We start from the raw sequence: 26,970 nt of genomic DNA, 5'->3' as shown, positions 1-26,970 counted from the left end.
TCCTAAGGCATACAGAAAATGACTACAGTTACTGGAGATCTGCTAAAACTCAGTAAGAATAACAAGAGTATGTGGCCTTTGAGCTGCAACCAACTCCCCTCTTTCCCTTCTCACCTCAACATGACAGAAATTCCATTCCAGGGAGTGTGGCCAAGAACACACGCAGGGCTCCCTCTCTCCTAACCTCCCAATCTAAGGCTATGTATAGTATCTTCCTGGGAGGAGCAGGTCAGTTGCATTTCTCATCTACCAATCCTCACCCCCATCCCAGCTACATATTAAAGAGGATAAACTTGAGACCGGTGCATCCTAGAGGTTCAAGTCTCCCTTCTTTCACCCATTCCCATTCATAAAAGGAAATCTGTCCTTCAAGGACAGCATACTGAGAACACTTAGAACTCAAGTGTCTCATCCCAGCTCTTTCATAAGGTGGAGGTTCCATGTTGAGAGAGGCGAGCAGAAAAGACCTGAGTACTGCCCACACCCAGTACCCTATTCCTAGAGCAGGGACATTACTCAGAGAGAAGAAAGCCACAGTCCCGACCTCTGCTCCCAATATCTCCCTAAATGAAATGTCTTTACGTTAAACAGAGTGGAGAAGTTCAAGGCTAAAGGCACCCTCAAAAACAAAGTAGCAATTAAGAGGAGGCTGTAGCTTCATGAGACATACAAGCTAAACCATAAGTCTACTAGTTTACCAAAGAAAACCAAAGAAACAACTAAGAAGGGTCCTCCTTGGGTCAGAACAAACCTCAAACACTGGCCTAAAAAAATTGCTGTCAGGCAGCAGCAAGGCTGGGGGAGGGGCGTTTGCCATTGCTGAGGTTTGAGTAGGTAAACAAAGCGGCTTGAACTGGGAGGAGCCCACCACAGCTCAAGGAGGCCCACCTGCCTCTGTAGACTCCACCTCTGGGGGCAGGGCATGGCGCAACAAAAGGTATCAGAAACTTCTGCAGACTTAAAACGTCCCTGTCTGACAGCTTTGAAGAGAGTAGTGGTTCTCCCGGCACGGAGTTTGAGATCTGAGAGCAGACAGACTGCCTCCTCAAGTGGGTCCCTGATCCCCGAGTAGCCTAACTCAGAGGCACTTCCCAGTAGGGTCCGACTGAAACCTCATACAGCTGTGTGCCCCTCTGAGACGAAGCTTCCAGAGGAAGGATCAGGCAGCAATATTTGCCGTTCTGCAATATTTGCCATTCTGCAACCTCCACTGGTGATACTCAGGCAAACAGGGTCTGCAGTGGACCTCCAGCAAACTCCAACAGACCTGCAGCTGTGGGTCCTGACTGTTAGAAAGAAAACTAACAAACAGAAAGGACATCCACACCAAAACCCCATATGTACGTCACCATCATCAAAGACCAAAGGTAGATAAAACCACAAAGATGGGGAGAAACTAGAGCAGAAGAGCTCTGAAAATTCTAAAATTAAGAGCACCTCTTCTCCTCCAAAGGAATGCAGCTCCTCGCCAGCAACGGAACGAAGCTGGACAGAGAATGACTTTGACGAGTTGAGAGAAGGAGGCTTCAGACGATCACTAATAACAAACTTCTTTGAGCTAAAGGAGGATGTTCGAACCCATCACAAAGAACCCAAAAACCTTGAAAAAAGATTACATGAGTGGCTAACTAGAATAAACAGCGTAGAGAAGACCATAAACGACCTGGTGGAGCTGAAAACCATGGCACAAGAACTATGTGACGCATGCATAGGCTTCAGTAGCTGATTCAATCAAGTGGTAGAAAGACTATCAGTGATTAAAGATCAAATGAATAAAATGAAGCCAGAAGAGAAGTTTAGAGAAAAAAAGAGTAAAAAGAAATGAACAAAGCCTCTGAGAAATATGGGACTATGTGAAAAGACAAATTCTATGTCTGATTGGTGTACCTGAAAGTGACAGGGAGAATGGAACCAAGTGAGAAAACACTCTGCAGGATATTATCCAGGAGAACTTCCCCAACCTAGCAAGGCAGATCAACATTCAAATTCAGGAAATACAGAGAATGCCACCAAGATACTCCTCGAGAAGAGCAACTCCAAGACACATAATTTTCAGATTCACCAAAGTTGAAATGAAGGAAAAAATGTTAAGGGCAGCCAGAGAGAAAGGTCGGGTTACCCAAAAAGGGAAGCCCATCAGAATAACAGTGGATCTCTCGGCAGAAACCCTACAAGCCAGAAGAGAGTGGGGGCCAATATTCGACATTTTTAAAGAAAGGAATTTTCAACCCAGAATTTCATATCCAGCTAAACTAAGCTTCCTAAGTGAAGGAGAAATAAAATCCTTTACAGACAAGCAAATGATGAGAGATTTTGTCACCACCAGGCCCGCCCTACAAGAGCTCCTGAAGGAAGCACTAAACATGGAAAGGAAAAACCGGTACCAGCCACTGCAAAAACATGCCAAATTTTAAAGACCATCGATGCAAGGAAGAAACTGCATCAACTAACGAGCAAAATAACCAGCTAACATCACGACAGGATCAAGTTCACACATAACAGTATTAACCTTAAATGTAAACGGGCTAAATGCTCCAATGAAAAGACAGAGACTGGCAAATTGGATAAAGAGTCAAGACCATCAGTTTGCTGTATTCAGGAGACCCATCTCACGTGTAGAGACACACATAGGCTCAAAATAATGGGATGCAGGAAGATCTACCAAGCAAATGGAAAACAAAAAAAGGCAGGGGTTGCAATCCTAGTCTCTGATAAAACAGACTTTAAACCAACAAAGATCAAAAGAGACAAAGAAGGCCATTACATAATGGTAAAGGGATCAATTAAACAAGAAGAGCTAACCTAAATATATATGTACCCAATACAGGAACACCCAGATTCATAAAGCAAGTCCTTAGAGACCTACAAAGAGACTTTGACTCCCACACAATAATAATGGGAAACTTTAACACCCCACTGTCAACATTAGACAGATCAACAAGACAGAACGTTAACAAGGATATCCAGGAATTGAACTCAGTTCTGCATCAAGCGGACCTGACAGACATCTACAGAACTCTCTAACCCAAATCAACAGCATATACACATCACACTCATTCCAAAATTGACCACATAGTTGGAAGTAAAGCACTCCTCAGCAAACATAAAAGAACAGAAATTATAACAAACTGTCTCGCAGACCACAGTGCAATCAAACTAGAACTCAGGATTAAGAAACTCAATCAAAACCGCTCAACTGCATGGAAACTGAACAACCTGCTCCTGAATGACTACTGGGTACATAACGAAATGAAGGCAGAAATAAAGATGTTCTTTGAAACTAAGAAGAACAAAGACACAACATACCAGAATCTCTGGGACACATTTAAAGCAGTGTGGAGAGGGAAATTTATAGCACTAAATGCCCACAAGAGAAAGCAGGAAAGATCTAAAATTGACACCACACCCTAACATCACAATTAAAAGAACTAGAGAAGCAAGAGCAAACACGTTCAAAAGCTAGCAGAAGGCAAAAAATAAGATCAGAGCTGAACTGAAGGAGATAGAGACACAAAAAACCCTTCAAAAAATCAATGAATCCAGGAGCTGGTTTTTTGAAAAGATCAACAAAATTGAGAGACCTCTAGCAAGACTAATAAAGAAGAAAAGAGAGAAGAATCAAATAGATGCAATAAAAAATGATAAAGGGTATAATCACCACCGATCCCACAGAAATACAAACTACCATCAGAAAATACTATAAACACCTCTATACAAATAAACTAGAAAATCCAGAAGAAATGGATAAATTCCTGGACACATACACCCTCCCAAGACTAAACCAGGAAGTTGAATCCCTGAATAGACCAATAACAGGCTCTGAAATTGAGGCAATAATTAATAGCCTGCCAACCAAAAAAAGTCCAGGACCAGACGGATTCACAGCTGAGTTCTACCAGAGGTACAAAGAGGAGCTGGCACCATTCCTTCTAAAACTATTCCAATCAACAGAAAAAGACGGAATCCTCCCTAACGCATTTTATGAGACCAGCATTATCCTGATACCAAAGCCTGGCAGAGACACAACAAAAAAAGAGAATTTTAGACCAATATCCCTGATGAACATCAATGCAGAAATCCTCAATAAAATACTGGCAAACCGAATCCAGCAGCACATCAAAAAGCTTATCCACCACGATCAAGTTGGTTTCATACCTGGGATGCAAGGCTGGTTCAACATACGCCAATCAATAAACGTAATCCAGCATATAAACAGAACCAAAGACAAAAACCATATGATTATCTCAATGGATGCAGAAAAGACCTTAAATTTCAAAAGTCCTTCATGCTAAAAATCTCTCAATAATTGTATTGAGAGGTATTTATGGGATGTATCTCAAAATAATAAGAACTATTTATGACAAACCCACAGCCAATACCATACTGAATGGGCAAAAACTGGAAGCATTCCCTTTGAAAACTGGCACGAGACAGGGATGCCCTCTCTCACCACTCCTATTCAACACAGTGTTGGAAGTTCTGGCCAGAGCAATCAGGCAAGAGAAAGAAATAAAGGGTATTCAATTAGGAAAAGAGGAAGTCAAATTGTCCCTGTTTGCAGATGACATGATCGTATATTTAGAAAACTCCATCGTCTCAGCCCAAAATCTCCTTAAGCTGATAAGCAACTTCAGCAAAGTCTTAGGATACAAAATCAATGTGCAAAAATCACAAGCATTCCTATATACCAATAACAGACAGAGAGCCAAATCGTGAGTGAACTCCCATTCACAATTGCTTCAAGGAGAATAAAATACTAGGAATCCAACTTAAAGGGATGTGAAGGACCTCTTCAAGGAGAACTACAAACCACTGCTCAATGAAATAAAAGAGGATACAAACAAATGGAAGAACATTCCATGCTCATGGATAGGAAGAATCAATATCATGAAAATGGTCATACTGCCCAAAGTAATTTGTAGATTCAATTCCATCCCCATCAAGCTACCAGTGACTTTCTTCACAGAATTGGAAAAACTACTTTAAAGTTCATATGGAACTAAAAAAAGAGCCCGCATTGCCAAGACAATCCTAAGCCAAAAGAACAAAGCTATAGGCATCACACTACCTGACTTCAAACTATACTACAAGGCTACAGTAACCAAACAGCATGGTACTGGTACCAAAACAGAGATACAGACCAATGGAACAGAACAGAGCCCTCAGAAATAATACCACACATCTACAACCATCTGATCTTTGACAAACCTGACAAAAACAAGAAATGGGGAAAGGATTCCCTATTTAATAAACGGTGCTGAGAAAACTGGCTAGCCATATGTAGAAAGCTGAAATTGGATCCCTTCCTTACACCTTATACAAAAATTAATTCAAGATGGATTGAAGACTTAAAACCATAAAAACCCTAGAAGAAAACCTAGGCAATACCATTCAGGACATAGGCATGGGCAAAGACTTCATGTCTAAAACACCAAAAGCAATTGCAACAAAAGCCAAAATTGACAAATGGAATCTAATTAAACTAAAGAGTTTCTGCACAGCAAAATAAACTACCATCAGAGTGAATCTACAGAATGGGAGAAAATTTTCATAATCTACCCATCTGACAAAGGGTTAATATCCAGAATCTACAAAGAACTTAAAATAAATTTACAAGAAAAAAATCAAACAACCCCACCAAAAAGTGGGCAAAGGATATGAACAGACACTTCTCAAAAGAAGACATTTATGCAGCCAACAGACACATGAAAAAATGCTCATCATCACTGGCCATCAGAGAAATGCAAATCAAAACCACAATGAGATACCATCTCACAGCAGTTAGAATGGTGATCATCAAAAAGTCAGGAAACAACAGGTGCTGGAAAGGATGTGGAGAAATAGGAACACTTTTACACTGTTGGTGGAACTGTAAACTAGTTCAACCATTGTGGAAGACAGTGTGGCAATTCCTCAAGGATCTAGAACTAGAAATACCATTGACCCAGTCTTCCCATTACTGGGTATATACTCAAAGGATTATAAATCATGCTGCTATATAGACACATGCACACGTTATGTTTATTGCAGCACTATTCACAATAGCAAAAACTTGGAACCAATCCAAATGTCCATCAATGATAGACCAGATTAAGAAAATGTGGCACATATCCACCATGGAATACTATGCAGTCATAAAAAAGGATGAGTTCATGTCCTTTGTAGGGACATGGATGAAGCTGGAAACCATCATTCTGAGCAAAATTTCATGAGGACAGAAAACCAAACACTGCATATTCTCATTCATAGGTGGGAATTAAACAATGAGAACCCTTGGACACAGGGTGGAGAACATTACACACTGGGACCTGTCGTGGAGTGGAAGGAGGTGGGAGGGATAGCATTAGGAGATATACCTAACATAAATGACGAGTTAATGGGTGCAGCACACCAACATGGCACATGTATGCGTAAGTAACAAACCTGCACGTTGTGCACATGTACCCTAGAACTTAAAGTGTAATTTAAAAAAGGTATAAATATTAGTTCATTATTCATAATAAATTAATTAATTTCAGGACTCTGTTCCCTTCTTTAGACACGCGGGCTCACCGATCAAAGACATAATTTTTGCCCAAAGCCCCTTCACAGAGTGGGGACTATCTGGAATTTTAAGATCCCTCCTCAGACTAGCAGACCTAACAAAGGCTATTTCCGAAGCTAGGATATGGAGAGCCTCAGAAATTATATCCTTCCTATTCATATGATAAGAAGAGAGGACAAAAAGCGTCACTCTTCCAACCCTGGAGATCCCTTCCCTCCCTCGGGGTATGACCCTCCACTCCATTTTGAGGCATATCATCTTCATAGGACAAGAGTAAGGTCCCAATACCAACAAGAGAAAATGCTTAGGACTCTAACAGGTTTTCGAGAATGTGTCAGTAAAGGCCACTAAATCCGATTTTTCTTGGTCCTCTTTGTGGTCTAAGAGGAAAGGCAAGGGTACAGGTTTTCGAGAATGCCACTAAATCCGACCTTCCTTGGTCCCCTTTGTGGTCTAGGAGGAAAACCAGTGTTTCCGCTGTTGCTTCGGTGAGCGCAACTATTCCAAACAGCAGGGTCCAGGGACCATGTGGGTCTTGGGTAGGGGGAGAAAAAAAAAAAAAAATACACGGGCGGTTTTTCCTTTCAGACGGAAAACACTCAGGCATCAACAGGCTCACCCTTAAAATGTATCCTAAGCCACTGGAACCAATTTGACCCAAAAACCCTGAAAAAAAAGTGGCTTATTTTTTTCTGCACTACGCCTGGCCCCAATATTCTCTCTCTGATGGGGAAAAATGGCCAACTGAGGGAAGTATAAATTACAATACTATCCTGCAGTTTGACCTTTTCTGTAAGAGGGAAGGCAAATGGAGTGAAACACCTTATGTTCAAGCTTTCTTTTCATTGAAGGATAATCCACAACTATGCAAAGCTTGCAATCCACATCCCACAGGAGGACCTCTCAGCTTACCTCCATATCCTAGCCTCCCTACAGCTCCCCTTCCTATTAATGATAAGCCTCCTCTAATCTCCCCCACCCAGAAGGAAACAGCAAGAAATCTCCAAGGGACCACAAAAACCCCCAGGCTATCAGTTATGTCCCCTTCAAGCTGTAGGGGGAGGGGAATTTGGCCCAACCCAGGTACACGTCCCTTCTCCCTCTCTGATTTAAAGCAGATCAAGGTAGACCTGGGGACGTTTTCAGATTATCCTGATAGGTATATAGATGTCCTACAGGGTCTAGGGCAAACGTTCAACTTCACTTGGAGAGATGTCATGCTATTGTTAGATCAAACCCTGGCCTTTAATGAGAAGAATGTGCTTTAGCTGCAGCCCAAGAGTTTGGAGATACCTGGTCTCTTAGTCAAGTAAATGATAGAATGACAACCAAAGAAAGGGACAAATTCCCTACCGGTCAGCAAGCCATCCCCAGTATGGATCCCCACTGGGATCTAGACTCAGATCATGGGGACTGGAATCACAAACATCTGTTGACCCGTGTTCTAGAAGGACTAAGGAGAATTAGGAAAAAGCCCATGAATTATTCAATGATGTCCACCATAATTCAGGAAAAGGAAGAAAATCTTACTGCCTTCCGAAAGCAGCTATGGGAGGCCTTAAGAAAATATACACCCCTGTCACCCAACTCCCTCGAGGGTTAATTCATCCTCAAAGGTAAGTTTATTATGCAATCAGCTGCAGATATCAGGAGAAAGCTCCAAAAGCGACCCCTGGGCCCTGAACAAAATCTGGAGGCATTATTAAACCTGGCAACCTCAGTGTTCTATAATAGGGACCAAGAGGAACAGGACGAAAAGGAAAAGCGAGATAAGAGAAAGGCCGCAGCCTTAGTCATGGCCCTCAGACAAACAAACCTTGATGGTTCACGGAGGACAGAAAATGGAGCAGGGCAATAACCTGGTAGGGCTTGTTATCAGTGTGGTTTGCAAGGACACTGTAAAAAACATTGTCCAACGAGAAACAAGCTGCCCCCTCACCCATGTCCACTATGCCAAGAATCCCTGGAAGGCACACTGCCCTAGAAAACAAAGGTTCTCTGAGACAGGAGCCCCCAACCAGATGATCCAACAACAGGACTGAGGGTGCTCAGGGCAAGCACCAGCTCACATCATCAACCTCACTGAGCCCCAGGAAATTTAACCATCAAGGACCAGGAAATTGACTTCCTCCTGGACACCAGCACAGCCTTCTCAGTGTTAATCTCCTGCCCCAAGCAGCCAACCTCAAGGTCCGTTACCATCTGAGGAATCCTGGGAGAGCCTGTAACCAGGTATTTCTCCCACCTGCTCAGTTGTAATTGGGAGACTTTGCTCTTTTCACATGCCTTTCTTGTTATGCCTGAAAGTCCCACACCCTTATTAGGGAGGGACATATTAGCCAAAGCTGGAGTTATTATCTGCATGAATATGGGAAACCAGTTACCCATTTGTTGTCCCCTACTTGAGGAGGGAATCAAACCCTGAAATCTGGGCATTGGAAGGACAATTTGAAGGACAAAAAATGCCCACTCAGTCCAAATCAGGCTAAAAGATCCCACCACTTTTCCTTATCAAAGGCAATATCCCTTAAGGCCTGAAGCTCATAAAGGATTACAGGATATTGTTAGACATTTAAAAGCTCAAGGCTTCGTAAGAAAATGCAGCAGTCCCTGCAACACCACAATTCTAGGAGTACAAAAACCAAACGGTCAGTGGAGACTAGTGCAAGATCTTAGACTCATCAATGAGGCAGTAATTCCTCTATATGCAGTTGTACCCAACCCCATACTCTGCTCTCTCAAATACCAGAGGAAGCACAATGGTTCACTGTTCTGGACCTCAAGGATGCCTTCTTCTGCATTCCCCTGCACTCTGACTCCCAGTTTCTCTTTGCCTTTGAGGATCCCACAGACCACACATCCCAACTTATGTGGACAGTCTTGCCTCAACGGTTTAGGGATACCCCTCATCTGTTTGGTCAGGCACTGGCACAAGACCTAGGCCACTTCTCAAGTCCGGGCACTCTGGTCCTTCAGTATGTGGATGATTTACTTTTGGCTACCAGTTCAGAAGCCTCATGCCAGCAGGCTACTCTAGATCTCTTGAACTTTCTAGCTAAGCAAGGGTACAAGGCGTCTAAATTGAAGGCCCAGCTCTGCCTACAAGTCAAATATCTAAGCCTAATCTTAGCCAGAGCAACCACGGCCCTCAGCAAGGAACGAATACAACCTATACTGGCTTATCCTTGCCCTAGGACATTAAAACAGTTGCAGGGGTTCCGTGGGATCACCAGCTTTTGCCAACTACAGATCCCCGGCTACAGCAAGATGGCCAGGCCACTCCATACACTAATCAAGGAGACCCAGCGGGCAAATACTGTATCTAGTAGAATGGGAACCAGAGGCAAAAATAGCCTTCAAAACCTTAAAGCAGGCCCTAGAACAAGCTCCAGCCTTAAGCCTTCCCATAGGACAAAGCTGCTCTTTATATGCCACAGAGAGTGGGAATAGCTCTTGGAGCACTTACTCAAACTCATGGGACAATCTCACAACCAGTGGCACACCTAAGTATGGAAATTGTACTAAAAGACTGGTCTCACTGTTTACAGGTAGTTGTGGTGGTGACCATCTTAGTATCAGAGGCTATCAAAATAATACAAGGAAAGGATCTCACTGTCTGTACTACTCATGATGTAAATGGCATACTAGGTGCCAAAGGAAGTTTATGGCTATCAGACAACCGCCCGCTTAGATATCAGGCGCTACTCCTTAAGGGACCAGTGCTTCAAATATGTATGTGTGCAGCCCTCAACCCTGCTACTTTTCTCCCAGAGGATGGAGAACCAATCGAGCATGACTGCCAACAAATTGTGGCCCAGACCTATGCTGACCAAGAGGATCTCTTTTAAGTCCGCTTAGCTAATCCTGACCTTAACCTATATATCGACGAAGTCCATTTGTGGAGAATGGGATACGAAGGGCAAGTTATGCTACAGTTAGTGATGTAACAGTACTTGAAAGTAAGCCTCTTCCCCAAGGGACCAGCACCCAGTTAGCACAACTAGCGGCACTTACCCGAGCCTTAGAACTGGGAAAGGAAAAAAGAATAAATGTGTATACAGATAGCAAGTATGCTTATCTAATCCTACATGCCCATGCTGCAATATGGAAAGAAAGGGAGTTCCTAACCTCTGAGGGAACCCCCATTAAACACCTCAAGGAAATCATGAAGTTATTGCACGCAGTGCAAAAACCCAGGGAAGTGGCACTCTTACACTGCCAAAGCCATCAAAAAGGGGAAGGAAAAAAGGCAGAAGGAAACCGTCGGGCAGACTCTGAGGCCAAAACTGCTGCCAGGCAGAACCTCCTGTTAGGAATACCTATGGAAGGACCCTTGGTATGGAACAACCCTCTCCAAGAGATTAAGCCCCAGAATTCTCCGACTGAAACAGAATGGGGACTTTCACCAGGGCACAGTTTTCTCCCCTCGGGGTGGTTAATGACAGAAGGGGGAAAGGTATTCATACCCAAAGTGAGCCAGTGGAAAATACTTAAGACCCTCCACCAAACTTTTCATATAGGTATTAACACTCGTCAAATGGCCAAATCCCTATTTACAGGGCCCAATCTCCTCCAGACCATCCAGCAAGTACTCAAAGTCTGTGAGGTGTGCCAAAGGAATAATCCCTTGGTCCATCATAAGGCCCCTCTGGGGGAACAAAGAATAGGGCACTATTCTGGAGAGGACTGGCAGTCAGACTTCACCCATATGCCTAAGTCAAGGGGATTTCAATACTTGTTGATCTGTGCTGATACCTTTATAAATTGGACAGAAGCCTTCCACTGCAAGACAGAGAAGGCTGAGGAAGTGGTTAAAGTCCTAATTCATGAAATAATTCACACGAGCAATTAAAAGCCCATACACGGCCCTGTAACCACAAATACCATCTTAACTTTCCAAGCCCCTTTATGCATCCAGCGCAACCTGTTATCAGGCCTGGCCCTGGGGCACCTACTATCCCATCAGCATAATCACACCCTACAACTTCAAGCCCCAACTGATCATAGCAACTTCCAAGTCACCCAAACAGCTCCATTCAGATGGTTTGTCTGCTTCTCAGGGCCTCCCAAAGTCATCACTTCCTCCCTGCTTAACAAACAGTTCAGGTTTTGTAATGGCAAACATACTCCCTGCATGACCATTCACCTCTGGACCCCCTGCGGCAGTGCCCCCACCACTAGTGAATGCCTTCTCATCTCCTCTTTCAATTACTCTCTTGAATGCTTCCTAGTAGATGCAAAATAGTTTTTTCTCCAGTGGGAAAATAGAACACAGGGAGCCACTCAGTTTGCTCCCAACACCCCTTTCCAGCCACTCACCGGAGCTACCTTGGCAAGTATTTTAGCAGTATGGGAAAATGAAAACAACAAATTCATATACCTTTTTAACATACACAACCAGTTCTGTCTACCCAGCCAAGCCATATTATTCTTATGTGGATCTTCAACCTATATCTGCCTCCCAACTAGACAGGCACCTGCAGTTTAGTCTAAGTCCCAACATTGACATTGCCCCGGAAAATCAGACCCTATCAGTGCCCCTCAAAATTTAAGTCCGTCAGCGCAGGGCCATACAACTAATACCGCTACTTATAGGGTTAGGAATGGCCACCACTACAGGAACCAGAATAGCCAGTTTATCTACTTCATTATCCTACTACCACACACTCTCAAAGGATTTCTCAGACAGTTTGCAAAAAATAACAAAATCTATCCTTACTCTACAATCCCAAATAGACTCTTTGGCAGCAGTGACTCTCCAAAACCACTGAGGCCTAGACCTCCTCACTACTGAGAAATGAGGACTTTGCACCTTCTTAGGGGAAGTGTTGCTTTTATACTAACCAGTATGAGATGCCACCCAGCATTTACAGGAAAAGGCTTCTGAAATCAAACAATGCCTTTCAAACTCATCCCAAACTCTGGAGCTGGGCGACATGGCTTCTCCCCTTTCTAGGTACTGTGACAGCCATCTTGCTATTACTCGCCTTCGGGACCTGTGTTTTTAACCTCCTTGTCAATTTGTTTCCTCCAGGATCGAGGTCATCAAGCTACAGATGGTCTTACAAATGGAACCCCAAATGAGCTCAACTCACAACTTCTACTGAGGACCCCTGGACCAACCCACTGGCCCTTTGACTGGCCTAGAGAGTTCACCTCTGAAGGACACTACAACTGCAGGGCCCCTTTTTTGCCCCTATCCAGCAGGAAGTAACTAGAGCAGTCATTGCCCAATTCCCAACAGCAGTTGGGGTGTCCTGTTTAGAGGGGGGATTGAGAGGTGAAGCCTGCTGGACTTCCTAGGTCGAGTGCGGACTTGGATAACTTTTCTGTCTTACAAGAGGATTGTAAAATGTACCAATCAGTGTTCTGTAAAAACACACCAATCAGCGCTCTGTAGCTAGCAAGAGGACTGTAAAATGCACCAATCAGCGCTCTGTAAAATGCACCAATCACAGTTCTGTAAAAGGCACCAATCAGCACTCTGTAAAATGCAAAATGCACCAATCAGCAGGATCCTAGAAGTAGCGAATCACAGGGAGAACTGAAAAAAGGGCACTCTGATAGGAAAGAAACAGAACATGGGAGGGGCCAATAAGGGAATAAAAGCTGGCCACCCCAGCCAGCAGCCGCAACCTGCTCGGGTCCCCTTCCACGCGTGGAAGCTATGTTCTTTCGCTCTTCAAAATAAACCTTGCTACCGCTCACTCTTTGGGTCTGTGCCATCTGTAAGAGCTGTAACACTCACCACGAAGGTCATAGCTTCATTCTTGAAGTCAGCGAGATCACAAACCCACCAGAAGGAACCAACTCCAGACACACTAACACTTAAAAGACACAATAGGCCGGGCGCAGGGGCTCATGTCTGTAGTCTCAGCAGTTTGGGAGGCTGAGATCAGCACATCACTTGAGGCCAGGAATTCAAAGATCAGCCTGGCCAACATAGCAAAATCCTGTCTCTACTAAAAAGAAAAAAATTAGCCTGGTGTGGTGGCACACACCTGTAATCCCAGCTACTTGGCAGCTAAGACATGAGAATTGCTTGAACCTGGGAGGCAGAGGTTGCAGTGAGCTGAGATCGTGCCACTGCACTCCAACCTGGGCAACAGAGTGAGACTCTGTCTCCAAAAAAAACAAGTGGCTGGGCAGCTCACACTTGTAATCTCAGCATTTTGGGAGGTCGAGGCAGGCAGATAACTTGAGGTCGGGAATTCAAGACCAGCCTGACCAACATAAAGAAACCTCATCTCTACAAAAAATACAAAAATTAGCCGAGCGTAGTGGCGCATGCCTGTAATCCCAGGTACTCAGGAGGCTGAGGCAGGAGAATCGCTTGAACCCGGGAGGCAAAGGTTGTGGTGAGCCAAATCGCACCATTGCACTCCAGCCTGGGCAACAAGAGCGAAACTGTCAAAAAAAAAAAAAAAAAAAAAAAGGCAAAAAAACACACCACAAGTTTGTTAATTATAATACTTTGAAGTGGAAATTACATTTTTAGTGATTTTCACATGAATATATACTGCTTTTGTAAGTAGAATAAGCAAAGAAATCAAAACTCAACACACTGATGTGTGTGATGGCCCTCAGAATCCGTTAGGGGCTACAGCCCTATTGCCCCCTACTCTCTCCACATATGCCTACATTCAAATACTTAAGTGCCTTCTCTGTGTGCAACTTACTAGGCCCTGAGAATAACAGTGACAGAGAGTCCCTGCTTCTGTGGACCTTGTAATCAAAAAGAAAACAAAGTGTGGGAGTACTATGAGGGTGAAAGCATGGCACCCAAATGGAAACACGTAACAGAACCTAACCTCGCCTTGAGGAAGAGCCTTAGGAGAGGAGCACCAGCACTTTCTCCTGAGGGCTGACTACCCACAGAATAACGCCATGGCCACTATCACTTTACGCTGACTCTACAGTCTAAAAATCAACCAGTGGATGGTGTGTGAACACTGAAAAGAATACCCCTCATTTCATGAAGCCCAGCAGCACTGTGACAACTGTGGAGGTGGTGATCATGTACACTGTATCCCTTTGATAAAGACAGAGTGGATACAAAGAACTTATCCAAGGACTGGATCTCTAAGTTGGGAAAGGAGATGCAAATTCTATGCCCTGTCTCAGCATGAAGACAGGCTGATGAAAAGGGACCTCAGTGCTTCATAAGTAACTTTCACACCTTTGCACAGTACAATTATCATGCGGAATTTATCCCAGTTGATGACCTAAAAGAAGGAATCAAGTCCTTGCTTATCATTCTCAAACAGGTGATAGACAAGATGAAGAATATCAAGAAGAGAAAGAACCACAGTTCAGCCTAAAACCCCACATGTTCACAAAAGAGAAGATTGAAGAAATTACTGAAAACCTTTTATTAATATTTCCTCAAACACCCTCTTGTGCATACTTTTTATTTCCAGTTCCTGCTCCCTAGAAAAACCTGTGGTGCATATATATATATATATATATTTTTTTTTTTTTTTTTTAAACCAGTTCTGTTCATAGATGAAATTCTGAAGTAAAGAGAATCAAATACTTAAAGTATTCATTATCTTGGAAAATGAGGAACTGACATATATAAGCACCCTTGTGTAATCAAGCACTAATTCTTGGTATGCAAAAGAAATAGTACGAGATTCAGGCCGGCGCAGTGGCTCACGCCTGTAATCCCAATACTTTGAGAGGCCAAAGCAGGCAGATCACTTGAGGTCAGGAGTTCGAGACCAGCCTAGCCAACATGATATAACCCTAGCTCTACTAAAAATATAGAAATTAGCTGAGCCTGGTGGTGTGTGCCTATAATCCCAGCTACTCCAGAGGCTGAGACGGGAGAATCGCTTGAACCTGGGAGGCAGAGGTTGCAGTAAGCCTAGATCATGCGACTGCACTCCAGCCTGGGCAACAGAGTGACACTCTGTCTCAGGAAAAAAAAAAAAAAAGAAAGAAAGAAAAGAAATAGTACAAGATTCATAACGTTTTTAAAAAGTTACTTTAATCAGTCTTTCCATTTCATTCTTCAATTATTGTTTGTCTTATCCTGCCCAATAAGAGCACAGATGTAATTAGTACACCCTTCTGCCACACATCAGCAGAAATTCCCAAAAGCAAAACCCCACTTCCTCTATAACGACCAATTCCTAAAGACAAATTATCTTCTTTCTCTCTTTTGTAGGGGTTTCTCAGAGGTAAACAGCATGCAATGATTTAATACAGTGCCATGAACATAATTAGACTACGGTCCTAGTTTGCTACTATTTAACTCTGCCAAGTTTCAGTTTTGATTCCTTGGTATATAAAATGAAAGACTGAAATCTAAAGTTCTCTGAATCACCTTTCATTACTGACACTCAATGACGCATACCGTACACATACAAGTAAAAAAATAGGCATAGAGTTGTGGAAAGAATAGAGTTAAACAGACCTGAGCTAAAACTCCCCCTGACACCTATGGGTTGCCTGGCATTGGACAAATTATTTACTCTTGGATACCTCTTTCCTTATTTGCTACCTGTCTATTATGACCAACAAATAAAAGAATATAAATAATTTGTTAAAAGTGCTTAGCATGGGAAGGCCCCAATCCTCCAGTAAGTGATTCACTCTCACTTACCAGAAAGTTTTCACTCTTGACAGTTCTTTCTTTGTGGGGGGTGGGAAGGGATGGGGAGGGACAGAGTTTCGCTCTGTTGCCCAGGCTGGAGTGCACTGGCAAGGTATCTTGGCTTACTGCAACCTCCACCTCCCAGGTTCAAGCAATTCTCGTGCCTTAGCCTTTCCGACAGTTCTTTCTTAATACTTTTTTTTTTTTTTTTGATTATTTATAAATAAACTTCAGTGACTAGATAGGATTTACAGTTTAACATATTAGGGGGTGATTTCATTCTAACACATTCAGAACTAATTTATAAACATATATGCAGAATAACAACGTAGAATAACAATTTAGAACTGCCAAATAATGTATTAGGTGCTGCACACTGCTGTAACACTGCCTTAACAGTTTTACATACCTTGTATACCATATAAAACTGAAATAGAACTTCATAAAAAGTGAAAAACATAATCTATTCACAACGTGTATGACTAACAACAACATTACATACAAAAAGGACCCCTGCCATTTTATTAAGGGTTATAGAATCTTTGGAATCAATGCTTCCCCTTTTTTTTTTTACCATCTTTGCAGGTCAGAGTTCCAATAACTGCTAAACAAAATTAATAGAAAGCAAATTCCAAGAGACTTTCAGTAAAGTAAGACTGAACACCCCAAAATCATTCAGCATATTTACAATATGTAAATTATCACAAAGCAAAACCTTTATAGAAATCATGAAATACAGCCCAACAGAGTAAAAAGCCTTAGGATAGAAAGTAGTGAAAGACTCATTAACAGTAGCATTCGTCGGATGGCTTCAATTGCAACTGTAACAATTGCGTGACTCTGATCTGTTTGTCAACTGTGGCACGTGTTCCCAGTCAGGGATTCTGCTAATTGAAAGTTAGAATCATTAAGACATTTAAAGATTGTGCAGGAACAGCATTATTCGTACTTGGTACTAGAAAGCGGTAAAACTATTCTGACTTGGTTAAATTTAAAAATCTCTTTCAGTTTTAATACACAAGAACTTCACCGTTAGGCCGTGCCCGGTGGCTCACGCCTGCAATCCCAGCACTTTGGGAGGCCAAGGCGGGAGGATCGATTGGGCCCAGGAGTTCGAGGTTCCAGTGAGCCGTGATCGCGTCACTGCACTCCAGACTGGGCAACAGAGCGAAACCATACCTCATTCGTTCATTCATTCATTCATAATTAATAAAATAAGTACAACGCACTTCGACATCTAAGCGTATGGAAATCCACGGTACAAACTGGTCCTTCCTCCACATGGAAATTAACTTTAGCTATGTTATCTCCCCCACCTAAGAGTCAGTGCCTGAAAGCCCTCCCCCGAAAATTAGTTTGATACAGCTTTTTACTGTGTGACTTAGGTGAAAAGATTCTTTCCTTAAATATGAAAAGAAAAACCATGCAGTAATGACACAAAAAGAATGTGTTCCCTGTAAAGTCAAGATTGTGAAAGGTTCCCGTGGCTCAGAGGTTTTTTTAGGAGCAATCTGGGGCTACGACTTTTCCCTTCACCGCCAGCTGGACCGACAGACGAGGCTGGAAAGGGTGATCAACATACCTGGAGGAAGCTGCAAATTAGCAGGAAACTGGATCGTCGTGGTGTTGGGGGTTTTCACGGCGACTATCTGAGGAGCAGGCAGCCTAGGGCCGCTGCTGAGTTTAGGAGGGGCGCTGCCCGGAGCCACTTTGGTCACCAGGGTCCCCACGGGGGACTGCAGGGGCTGGGACGCCGTGGGCTCCACGCAGACGCTGACAGGAGCCTTAGTCACGGCGCCCAGGGCCACAGGAGTGCTCTCCACCCGCACCGGCAGCGCCCCGGCCGGGGCCATGGTCACGGTCCCCGAGGCGCTCACAGCAGCCGGGGAAGCGGCGCCGGCGGGTTCGGTGAGGCCGGCGGGCATCCCCCAGGGGCTCAGCAGCAGCTGCGGCGCTGCGGTTCCAGGAGCAGAGGTGAGGGGAGGCTTGGCGCGTGGCAGCCGACTCCGGTGCGGTTCGGGCTCCACAGCATCGCTGGGGAGAGGCGCGGGGGCCGCAGCAGCGAAACCAGTGACGGGCGCCGGCTGCCCGGCAGGACACGCGCGTCCCGGACCTTCCTCCCGTCCGCGCGAGCCTGGGCTGCCCCCGGAGCGACACCCGCCCGACCTCTCGCAGCTTCCTCAGCGGCGCTCACACGTGCGCTGCCTCAGCCCGGCGCCTCACGCTCGGGTCCCGCTGCTGCGGAGCCGCTCGGACGTGCGGCTCCCGGAAGGTCGTAGCTCGCACCTCGAGCCTAACTCTGCGCAGCGGCTCCCCCGCCAGAAATTTCAAAACTACGAACACAGAGCGCCCATAGCCCCCTACGCGCGTTTGGCACGGCCCCTCCGCGCAGCCACGCCAGCCATGTTTATATAGCCACGCGGAGACCTCGCGCACGCGCCCAGGCCGCCGCCGCCGCCCCGGGCTTCCCCGGGATCCAGCCGCGTGATTGGTCAAGGAGCGGAGCCGCGCCCGTGACGTCACTGGGGACGGCTCCACGGAGCGTTAGAATTTTCCCCTGAATCCCCAGCAAGGAGGGGCGATACCAGAAACCTATCACGTGGGAGGGGCAAGCCGCACTTGGAAAACTGCGGCATCCGTGTTTCTCTGTGTCCCCCGTTGTTTGTTCCTCGAAAAGCCAGGACTAGACTATCTCCAGGATTCTATTTTTTAAGGAGAAAATGGGGAGGACTGATTTCCGAGAAGAGTGACTCAATAAGAGTTCAATCACGCATTTTCACTGATTTTCTCTGGTGTCTTCACACTGAAGCGTTACTGAAGCGTTGCTAAAATTAGTAATTAGAATTGACGTTGTAAAAATTAAAATGGTGTATAGTTTTATAGTGTGTGAGATGTGCCTATTTTCACATTTTAGAGTTAAACTACCTAAAATCTTAAATGGAAAATCTTTTCTTCTCTGGTGCTGCTGTAGATGTCTCTGTCACCTCTAAACATTAAAATTGTGTGTCTGTCTTCAAAACTTAATGCTTTTTAATACCTATATAATTAGATTCTAGCACTTAGATATTAAGTGCGATCCTAGACATTATCTGGATAAATAAAAGGTGTTGACTGAATCGATATGAAAAAACTTGCTTCTTTGTAATGCAGTCAGAGAAGATGCCTTAATTTCAAGCTAAAGTCATAATATTGTATGTTTGTACGAACCAACACTGCACTGCAAGGAGATTTTACAAGTAGGCAGATGCTATGATCTGAATGTTGTTGTGTTTTTTGTTTTGTTTTGTTTTGTTTTGGAAACAGGATCTAACTCTGTCACCCAGGCTGGAGTGCAGTGGCACCATTGGCTGATTGCAGCCTCCACCTCCTGGGCTCAAGTGATCCTCCTATTCTCCTACCTCAGACTCCCGAGTAGCTGGAACTACAGGGGAGCGCCACTGTGCCTAGGACAAACGGGGTCTCCTTATGTAGTTCAGGCTGGTCTCCAATTCCTGAACTCCTGCCTGGGCCTCCCAAAGTGTTGGGATTATACCCTCAACTGACTGTTAAAATGCTAAAGCTGAAGTTGATAGTATTACAGGGTGGGACCTTTAAAGGTGGTTAGATCATAAGGGTGGGGCCCTCATGAATGGGATTCCATTCAGGACAAATCATGTTAAAGTGATGAATCTGTTAGTTTGATTTAATTATTTCATGACACATGAAAACATCACATGATACCTCATACATACAATTATTATTTGTCAGTTAAATACATTAAATAAATTTTTTTTTTTTTTGAAGAAACCTCAGAAAGATCCCTTACCCCTTCCAGCATGTGAGGTTTTAGTAAAGAGACTGCTGTCTAGGAAGCAAGACTCTCAGATACCGTATCTGCCTTGATCTTGAACTTCCCAAACTCTGGAATTATGGGACATAAACTTCTCTTTTTATAAGCTACCCAGTTTATGATATTTCATTATAGAAGCCCAAGTGAACTAAAATAGCAGGCAACCTGACAGTTACAGCTCCTGCTTTTCTACCTCTCTGTAAACGTGTGCCCGCACGTTTAGATAAGATCTACTCACAAGATCTAGTAAAGTCCACACACTTACCACCTGTACTGTCTCTCACTTCTTCACGAGTCTAAATCCATCTCATGACCCAAATCAATCACACTCCCTCCCTTTCTGTGGTGAATTCCCTGATCACTTACCTTCTAGCAGATGCCTCAAAGTGGAGTTGGGGAGAGAAAAACTCAATTTATTGAGCACCTCCTGTGAAAGATGCATTTCCTTTTTCTAACTCCTTCATTTTACAAACTTAAAAACTGCAGTTAAAAGAGTAGTATTTCCAAGAAGCTGGAATTCAAACTCGTCAGTATGATGCCAAAGTACATCTCTTTCCATTACTCCAAAAACGTCTGATTAATCATGTATCCCACAGTGCCCTTGGCAAAATGCCCTGAGCATAAAAGGCATTTAATAAATATTTGCTAAGGTAATGAATTGAATGAAGTTATGCAACATTTTCAGTGAAGCAAAATAGTGTAGTGTATTTGAATCTTAGATATGTTCTTCATTAAATGGGCAAATTATCCCTGATTTCTTTTCCCCTCCATATAGTAGTTACTTGGCTACGGAAGGATCAAAGTTTGTTCCGAGGACTCTCCCTTTCTAAATTTCCACTAGACCCCCACCCTCAACTCACATACTTTGTGTAGATAGGTAATTAACCTCCACCATCAAATTACAAAGAGACTTGGTTGAGGAACTATATGTTTTCGTAAAGTTAACCTTATGCATTTCTCTCTCTCTCTCTCTCTGGCGTGTGTGAGTACGTGTGTGTGTGAGTGCGTGTGTGTGTGTGTGTTTCGGCAGGGCAGGGCGGGGTGGGTGTGGGGTTGTGCAAGGGAGAACAGGGTATCCCTGTCTCTGTCACCCAGGGTAGTTCAGTGAGGGCATCATGGCTCACTTGCAGCTTCAACCTCCTGGGCTCAAGAAATCCTTTCACCTCAGCCTCCCAAGTGGCTGGGGACCACAGGCCACCATGCCTAGCTAATTTTGCTTGTTTGTTTGTTTGTTTGTTTTGCAATGACAAGGGTCTAACTATTAGGTTGGTGCAAAAGTAATTTTGGCAACATGTTATTAAGCCTGATTTCAAATTCTTGGACTCAAGTGATCCTCCTGCCTCAGCCTCCCAAAGTGCTGGGATTACAGGCGTGAGCCTCGCATTTTTCTTATAATTGTTTATAATATGCAAATTCCTGATGTGGTGGTTCCTGCCTCTAATCCTAGCACTTTGGGAGGTCTCAAGCAGGAGGACTGCTTGAGGCCAGGAGTTCAAGACCAGCCTGGCCAACATGGTGAAACCCCATCTCTATCAAAAATACAAAAATTAGCTGGGTGTGGTGGTGCGTGCTTGTAATCCCAGCTACTTGGGAGGCTGAGGTAGGAGAATCGCTTGAACCTGGAAGACGGAGGTTGCAGTGAGCTGAGATCGCACTGCTGCACTCTAGCCTGGGTGACAGAGCAAGACTCCATCTCAAAAGAAAAAAAAAGATAAGAAAAAGAAAAAAACAATTATTAGCCAATAAACAGATACTCATAAAAAATTAGATTACACACAAAACTATTAATGGAAGATATTTCTATTTAGAGACATTCTAAGTGATAATTTTTGTCTCTCTGCATTTTTAAATTTTCCTGCAGTAAATGTGTCGTATTTGCATAACCAAAAATTAAGACAAACTTTTTCTTAAAATATATATTCTTAGTGAGAATTGAAATCTGTAAGCACAGCTAAATACTCTCCAGTCTCCTCAACATAGCATCCAAGTACCTTTAATGGATCTCATGAACCTGGACAAGTATGGTAGCTTGCTGAAGCTAGGCCAAGCAGAAGCTTATTACAAATACTGTCTTAACCTTAAGAAGACAGGCTATTTTCTCAGTGTGTAATCATTTCTTTTCACTTCACAGTAAGTGTGGAAAAAGTAATAAGACTGTTCAAGAGCCAAAAATCGCCAAAATAATATTTATTTTGTAAAAGATTCTGCAAACACTGAACTTTATATTTTGTATTATAACACCAATTTTCTTGAATTATATTATTTTCAAAAGCCTCTCCTCTCTACCTACCTTCAGTCATTCATCTATGTAACATTTATTGAGTGCTTACTATAAGCTTGGCAATAAAGAATACATCAGTCAGGCTGGGCACAGTGACTCATGCCTGTAATACCAACACTTTGGGAGGCCGAGGCGGGTGGGTCACTTGAGGCCAGGAGTTTAAGAAGAGCCTGGGCAACATGGAGAAACCCCATCTTTACAAAAAATACAAAAATGAGCCTGATGTGGTGGCATGTGCCTGTAGTTCCAGCTACTTGGGAGGCAGAGGCACAGGAATCCCTTAAACCCAGGAGGCAGAGGTTTCAGTGAGCCAAGATCATGCCACTGCACTCCAGCCTGTAACACAGTAAGACTCTGTCTCAAAAAAAAACAAAAAAGTTAACTTTAGAGAAGAGAGTGATCAACTGTATCAAATGCAGCAGATAGGCCAAATAAAATGAGGACTAGGGAGTGCCTGTTCAATAGAGCAACACCATGTGGGCGTCACTGGTAACCTTGACAAGAGTAGTCCTGTGGAATGTGGGCATGAAAGCCTATTTAAAGTACGTTCATGAACGAATGGATGGAAATGTAAAGTTATAATGCAAAGTAAGGGAGAAAAAAATGGGGCCATGGGAGAAGAGATGAGGTCAAGAAAGAGATTTTCTTTGCAATAACTACATGTTTGTATGCTGATGGCAGTGTTCCAGTAGGGAGGGAAAACTGCTGATAGAGGAATAAAGAGGAATATTTGAATTGTTGGAACCATGTCCTTGAAGGCAAAGAAAGGGACAAAATCTAGTGCACAAATGTGCGCCTGTAGTCCCAGCTCCTTGGGAAGCTGAGGTAGAGGATCACTTGAGGACTTTGAGGTTGTAGTGCACTATAATTCTGCCTGTGATTAGCAACTGCACTGTAGCTGGTGCAACATAGTGAGACCCCCATCTCTAAAAAAATTTTTTTTTAATCTAGGTGCACAAGTGGAGGGGTTGAGCTTTGATAGGAGCCATAGACCATTCATCTATGGCAAGAGAAGGGAAGGCAGAGTTCTTGGCCATAGACACTGGTAGATGGATATTTGTGGTGGTGGGAACTTGTGTAAATTCCTTTCTGATCATTCTCCCTTCCTCCAAACCAATCTATGTCTCCCACTGTTTCTAGGACAATCTTCCTAAAATGCAAATCTAATTTTACAACTCTCCTACATACCACTTCTTAACATCCACCTGTTACCCACAGGATAAAATCTCAAGTAGCATGGCATACAATGTTCATTATGATCTGGCACCTATTAAATTGTCCAATCAATTCTACTCTGCCATGTAGCCATGGGCACCTTGTAATGGCAGCATAGGGAAGTACAGGAATTTTGCCAATATCCCAAGGTCTCTCTTGACTTCATGACTTTGCATATATTATTTTACTTTTCTTCAAAGACCTTCCCCATGTTCTACCTGGCCAATTCCTATCTGGCTTCAAAAGCCAATAACCTAAGCCTCTCTTCCCCATCCCATAGCACATTATCATAGCACTCATTATATTGTTATTCAAGTTTTTCTTGCCTATCCTCTCCCATAGTTTAGTGGGCTGTGTCATGTTAATTTGAGGAGGAGAAGAGAGAACCGAATGCTTAGTAGATACCTGACAAAAAGCACTTATCTGACCCTTTCCTATCCCACTCCCAAGCTTTAGCACCTCAGAGACAGAAATTTTGTCCTGTCTGTGTACCCCTGGTGCCTCCTACAATTCTTCATATAGTAATAGGGGCTTAAATATTTCAGCTTTCTTTTCTCAGTCTATATTTTTCTTGGGTGATGACATTTACTTCCATGGCTTAATTTCTATCTATATGTTTTTGACTTTCTATATCTTTGACCCCAGATTTCTCTCCTGGCCTCAAGACCTATGCAAACAACTGCCTAGTGTCTGCACCTGGGTGTCCCACAAGTTCAACCTAACGTTTGGTCAGCAGTTGCCTCTGCATATATGCAGATTTCAACCCGCACTTGGTTGACTCTGCAGATATGCAGCCCAAGGATACAGAAAGCCGGCTGTATCTCATCTTCAAACCTGCTTTTTCTCCTGTGGTCCCTATTTCAGTGAACTAGATCAACCTCCCTCCAGTGACCCAAAATGTAAAATTAAGAATTGACCAAAATTAGCCTGGCGTGGTGGCGGGCGCCTGCAATCGCAGCTACTCAGGAGGCTGAGGCAGGAGAATGGCGTGAACCCGGAAGGCAGAGCTTGCAGTGAGCTGAGACTGCGCCACTGCACTCCAGCCTGGGCAACAGAGCTAGACTCCGTCTCAAAAAAAAGAATTGACCTTGAGGTTAGGCGCGGTGGCTCACGCCTGTAATCCCAGCACTTTAGGAGGCCTAGGAGGGCGGATCACCTGAGGTCAAGAGTTGGAGATCGGCCTGGCCAACATGGCCAAACCCCGGCTCTACTAAATATACAAAATTTAGTGGGGCGTGGTGGCAGGCACCTGTAATCCCAGCTACTCCGAAGGCTGAGGCAGGGAGAATTGCTTGAACGCAGGAGGCAGAGGTTGCAGTGATCCGAAATCGAACCACTGCACTCCAGCCTGGGCAACAGAGGGATACTGTCTCAAAAAAAAAAAAAAAAAAAATGACCTTGAGTTTTTCCCATTCTTCACTTGTTTCAATCAGTCATTAGATCCTGTCAATCTCTTAATCAAATCTGTAATATCCCCGGAATCCATCAGTCTCTCATTCCCACTGCCACTCTCTTAATTCATACCCAAGAATGCTCACTTGAATTATTCTAACTGGGTTCCCTCCACACCACCAGCCTTGCTCCTTCTTCATTCTATACTCTAGTCTATTTTTTATTGTATTTTATTTTATTTTTTAGACGCAGAGTCTTTCTCTGTCTCTTAGGCTGGAGAACAGTAGTGCCATGATAGCTCACTCCACCCTCAAAATCCTGGGTTCAAGCAATCACCCACCTCAGCCTCCCAAGTAGCTGGGACTACAGGGTTCACACCACCACATCCACCTAATTTTTTGGTTTGGTTTGTAGACACAGTATCTCATGTTACCCAGGCTGGTCTCAACCTTCTGACCTCAAATGATCCTCCTGCCTTGGCCTCCCAAAGTGTTGGGATTACAGGGCCAAACCACCATGGCTGGCCAGAGATTTTTATTTAAAATATTTGTTTAGCGGCCGGGCACGGTGGCTCAAGCCTGTAATCCCAGCACTTTGGGAGGCCGAGACGGGCGGATCACGAGGTCAGGAGATCGAGACCATCCTGGCTAACACAGTGAAACCTCGTCTCTACTAAAAAATACAAAAAAAACTTAGCCGGGCGAGGTGGCAGGCGCCTGTAGTCCCAGCTACTCGGGAGGCTGAGGCAGGAGAATGGCGTGAACCCAGGAGGCGGAGCTTGCAGTGAGCTGAGATCCGGCCACTGCACTCCAGCCTGGGTGACAGAGCGAGACTCCGTCTCAAAAAAACAAACAAACAAAAAAAAATTTGTTTAGCATTAACATTGTAATTAATCAGTCTTTGAAGTGGTATTATTTTTCTCTCTTACTAAAAGCAGCCTAAAAAACTTACTAATTTTCATCTGTTTATAATTCCATCATTATTCCTGAATTCTCATTTTTGTATAGTACTTCATTCATTTTTATTATTTTTGTACAGACAGCGGGGCTCTTGCTTTGTTGCCCAAGCTGGTCTCGAACTCCTGGCCTCAAGCAATCCTCCTGTTTGAGGCCTCTCAAAGTGCTAGGATTATAGGCATGAACCATCACATCAAGCATTTGCATATTATTTCTAATTCTTGTCCATTTTATGTTTGCTACTCTGTGCAGTGTATGAATAATTTTGTTTGTAATGTAGAACTTTACCTAAATAATTTTCCATGCCTAAACATTTAAATCAGGTCACCTAAATAATTCCCCATTTCTAAAATGTCTTCATAATTATTATTTTATACATAACATTTATTAAACAAGAACACATAATTGTTTGCATGTATAATTACAAATTGTGATAAATGCTGTGCTTTGAAAGAGAATAATAAACAGGATCTAATTTAGATACAGAGCTAGGGAAGTGTTCCAGGAATTAAAAGAAAGCCTCTGAGACTGGTCAGAGTAAGCTGGAGGGACCGTGGCCTGAATTATGTTGGAGAGGCAGATAAGGGCCTGAACTCTTCAGGATCTTAAAGGATGTGTGATGTGCACGTGAAAGCAATTTAAATATTTTAAGCTGAGGAGTAATATGAATTTATTGAATTTTTAAACTTTTCATTTCAAATAATTTCAAATTTAGAGAAGAGTTGCAAGAAGTCCTACTTGCAGCTAGGCACAATGGCTCACACCTGTAATTCCAGCACTTTGAGAGGCTAAGGGGGGAGGATTGCTTGAACCCAGGAGTTTGAGACCAACCTGGGCAACATAGCAAAACATTTTAAAAATTAGCTGGATGTGGTGGCATGTGCCTATAGCTCCAGCTACTCAGGAGGCTGAGTTGGAAGGATCACTTGAGCCTAGGAGGTATCAGTTACAGTGAGCCCTGATCGTACTACTGCACTCCAGCTTGGGTGACAAAGTGAGACCCTGCAAACAAGTGTCCTTTTTTGCAGTCTATTTAGTGCCAGGTTCTTTACATTTTTGTCTCACAAAAAATAAATACTACTTACAACTCTCACATATCCTTCACCCAGGTTCACTAATGCTTAACATTTTGATTTGTTTTACCACTTGCTC

General features: G+C 43.6%; 1 protein-coding gene across 2 annotated transcripts in view; it reads right to left on the bottom strand.

The window, feature by feature from the left end:
- Positions 1-19,074, bottom strand: part of TAF4B (TATA-box binding protein associated factor 4b) — a 151,407-nt gene extending 132,333 nt beyond the window's left edge. Inside the window, exon 1 of one of the 2 annotated variants that reach the window (XM_025365231.1) lies at positions 17,728-19,074. In XM_025365231.1, coding sequence (XP_025221016.1) covers positions 17,728-18,070 — 343 coding nt within the window. In that variant the 5' untranslated portion in view covers positions 18,071-19,074. The remainder of the gene's footprint in view (positions 1-17,727) is intronic. The other variant, XM_025365232.1, reaches the window with a different exon arrangement.
- Positions 19,075-26,970: the final 7,896 nt, after the last annotated feature.

This window comes from Theropithecus gelada, chromosome 18 (genome assembly GCF_003255815.1).
Source record: "Theropithecus gelada isolate Dixy chromosome 18, Tgel_1.0, whole genome shotgun sequence".
Classification (NCBI taxonomy): Eukaryota; Metazoa; Chordata; class Mammalia; order Primates; family Cercopithecidae; genus Theropithecus; species Theropithecus gelada.
This window is presented reverse-complemented; position numbering and strand designations above follow the sequence as displayed.